The 2373-nt window shown below is 41.3% G+C and overlaps 1 protein-coding gene across 1 annotated transcript; it reads left to right on the forward strand.

Moving 5' to 3' along the window:
* The first annotated feature begins 953 nt into the window (after positions 1-953).
* Positions 954-1724, forward strand: LOC136830442 (zinc finger BED domain-containing protein 5-like). Its single transcript, XM_067089977.1, has one exon. It carries the CDS (start codon positions 954-956, stop codon positions 1722-1724), a length of 771 nt encoding a protein of 256 aa, XP_066946078.1.
* The last annotated feature ends 649 nt before the right edge of the window (positions 1725-2373 follow it).

Genomic DNA, 2373 nt, shown 5'->3' on the forward strand with positions numbered 1-2373 from the left:
TGCTTGTGTATTATATAATTATTCAAATGTAGTAGTCCTGACTGCCAATGCTGTATCAAACTTGTCTATAGCTACTGGAGGCTACAGCCAGACAACGTATTATAATAAAAAAATCTAAGCCATTTAGTTGATCTCTTAGTAAAGATTAGTAAAGAAAAATATACAAACGCAATTGTGGATCTTTACTTTTCTATTTGTGTATATTTCCATTTATATATAAATATAGGACACTGAATTGTAATGCTGGCAACCCTGAACTGTGCCATACGCGTTTGGTACGCTAACAGCATTACCGTCCTTGTCCACCACCAAGCCCCTGCTACTGCTGGTACTCCACTCCAGCTGTACTGTCGCACCGGAAACACTGTCTGCACATTGTTCGTCGTATATCGGTAAGTTGATGTACTTTATTGTACCTGTTTACTGATATGGAATGTGCTGAATAGGTTGTACTCAGTCTTTGATTCTATAAAATTCTTAAATGCTCATGAAAAGTGGTGCGTGTGCCGACAATTAAAATTGAGTGTTTCCCTTGCCGACAAGATATTGCACCACAGTATGTCAGTGGATGATAGGCTATTCACAGTGTTCATAACAGCTCAGCCTTCGAAAACCCATATTTATTTGTTTATTCTCCCCATACCTGCGTGTGACAACCAAACAAAATGTTTTGTTTGAACTGTAACTGAACAATTATGAATTTGATTTTAAATGCTCATGAAAAGTGGTGCGTGTGCCGACAATTAAAATTGTGTGTTTCCCTTGCCGACAAGATATTGCACCACAGTATGTCAGTGGATGATAGGCTATTCACAGTGTTCATAACAGCTGAGCCTTCGAAAACCCATATTTATTTGTTTATTCTCCCCCATACCTGCGTATGACAACCAAACAAAATGTTTTGTTTGAACTGTAACTGAACAATTATGAATTTGATTTCAGATTCTTCAGTGATGTCCAGAAAGCGGGTGTACAAAGAATTCCTTGGCACTGGATTTACGTGTCTCATCGATCATGGTACCGAAAAACCTCAGTGTGTTGTATGTGGGGAAGTGCTCAGCCACGAGTCGCTTAAAGAAAATAAGCTTAAGCGCCATCTCCAGGGAAAACACCCAGCTCTGGCAGGGAAAGATCTTGAGTATTTCAAGAGAAAAGAAGAACAACTGAAGCATCAGCGGTTAGACAACCCTAGGCACACAGGAGTGTATTCTGTTCAACAAGCCACACTTGCATCATATCTCGTTGCAAAAAGAATTGCAAAGTGTATGCAGCCACACACAATTGGGGAAAAATTAGTAAAGCCAGCAGCCCTTGATATGGTGAGTACTATCCTCGGAGATGCTGCAGTGAAAAAAATTCAAACTATTCCACTGTCAGATAACACAATCAACCGACGAATTCAAGAGATGTCAGGAGACATCAAAGAACAGGTAGTGGCTGCCATCAAGGAGAGTGGGAAATTCAGCTTGCAGTTGGATGAGTCTACTGACGTCAGTGACGATGCTCAGCTCTTGGTGTATGTAAGATACCAAGGGAAGAGTGACATTGAAGAGAACTTCCTGTTCTGTAAACGACTGGAGACGACAACAACAGGTGAAGATCTGTTCAAGCTGGTTGATAACTTCATCAAAGAAGAGGGACTTAAATGGGATCAGTGCTACAGTGTGTGCTCAGATGGAGCACCTGCAATGCTAAGGGCACGTCAGGTTTCACTGCCAGAGTAAAACAAGTCAACCCCACAGTGATAGTGACTCACTGTCTGCTCCACTGGAAAACCTTGCCTCTCGGAAAATGTCACTTGAGCTTAACACTGTTATAGAAGATGTGATTCAAATAGTGAATTTTGTTAAATCATCAGCCTTGAATTCAAGGCTGTTTAGTCAGATGTGCTCTGATATGGGATCAGAATATGAACACCTGCTTTACTACTCTTCTGTCAGGTGGCTGTCCTGAGGAAAGTGCTCCAGAGGCTGCTTGACATGCGTGCAGAGGTTGAAATCTTCTTACACGAGAAGAAACATGCATTGGCAGCAAGGCTTACAGAACCAAGGTGGTTGCTTAAACTGGCATATCTGACAGACATATTTTCGGGAGTTGAATTCGTTAAATGTGTCTATGCAAGGAAAAGATGAAACTCTTATCTCTGTGTCACAAAAGCTCAAGGCTTTTAAAGCAAAGCTGAGGTTGTGGAAGGGAAAGATCAAACTGGGGAAAACTGCGTCCTTTCCACTTATGAACCTTTTTCTGGAAGATGAAGAAGACGCCTCACTTCTGGACGTACAAAGTGTCATTTTGGGGCACCTTGAGAAATTGATTGAGGAGTTTGACAAGTATATTCCGGATGGAGAGTTGCATGAGAAGTACAAATGGTTG

This window comes from Macrobrachium rosenbergii, chromosome 46, assembly GCF_040412425.1.
Source record: "Macrobrachium rosenbergii isolate ZJJX-2024 chromosome 46, ASM4041242v1, whole genome shotgun sequence".
NCBI classification, from domain to species: domain Eukaryota; kingdom Metazoa; phylum Arthropoda; class Malacostraca; order Decapoda; family Palaemonidae; genus Macrobrachium; species Macrobrachium rosenbergii.

Coding starts and splice junctions, on each gene's coding strand:
- LOC136830442 (XM_067089977.1), top strand. CDS start 954: ATGTCCAGAAAGCGGGTGTACAAAGAATTCCTTGGCACTGGATTTACG.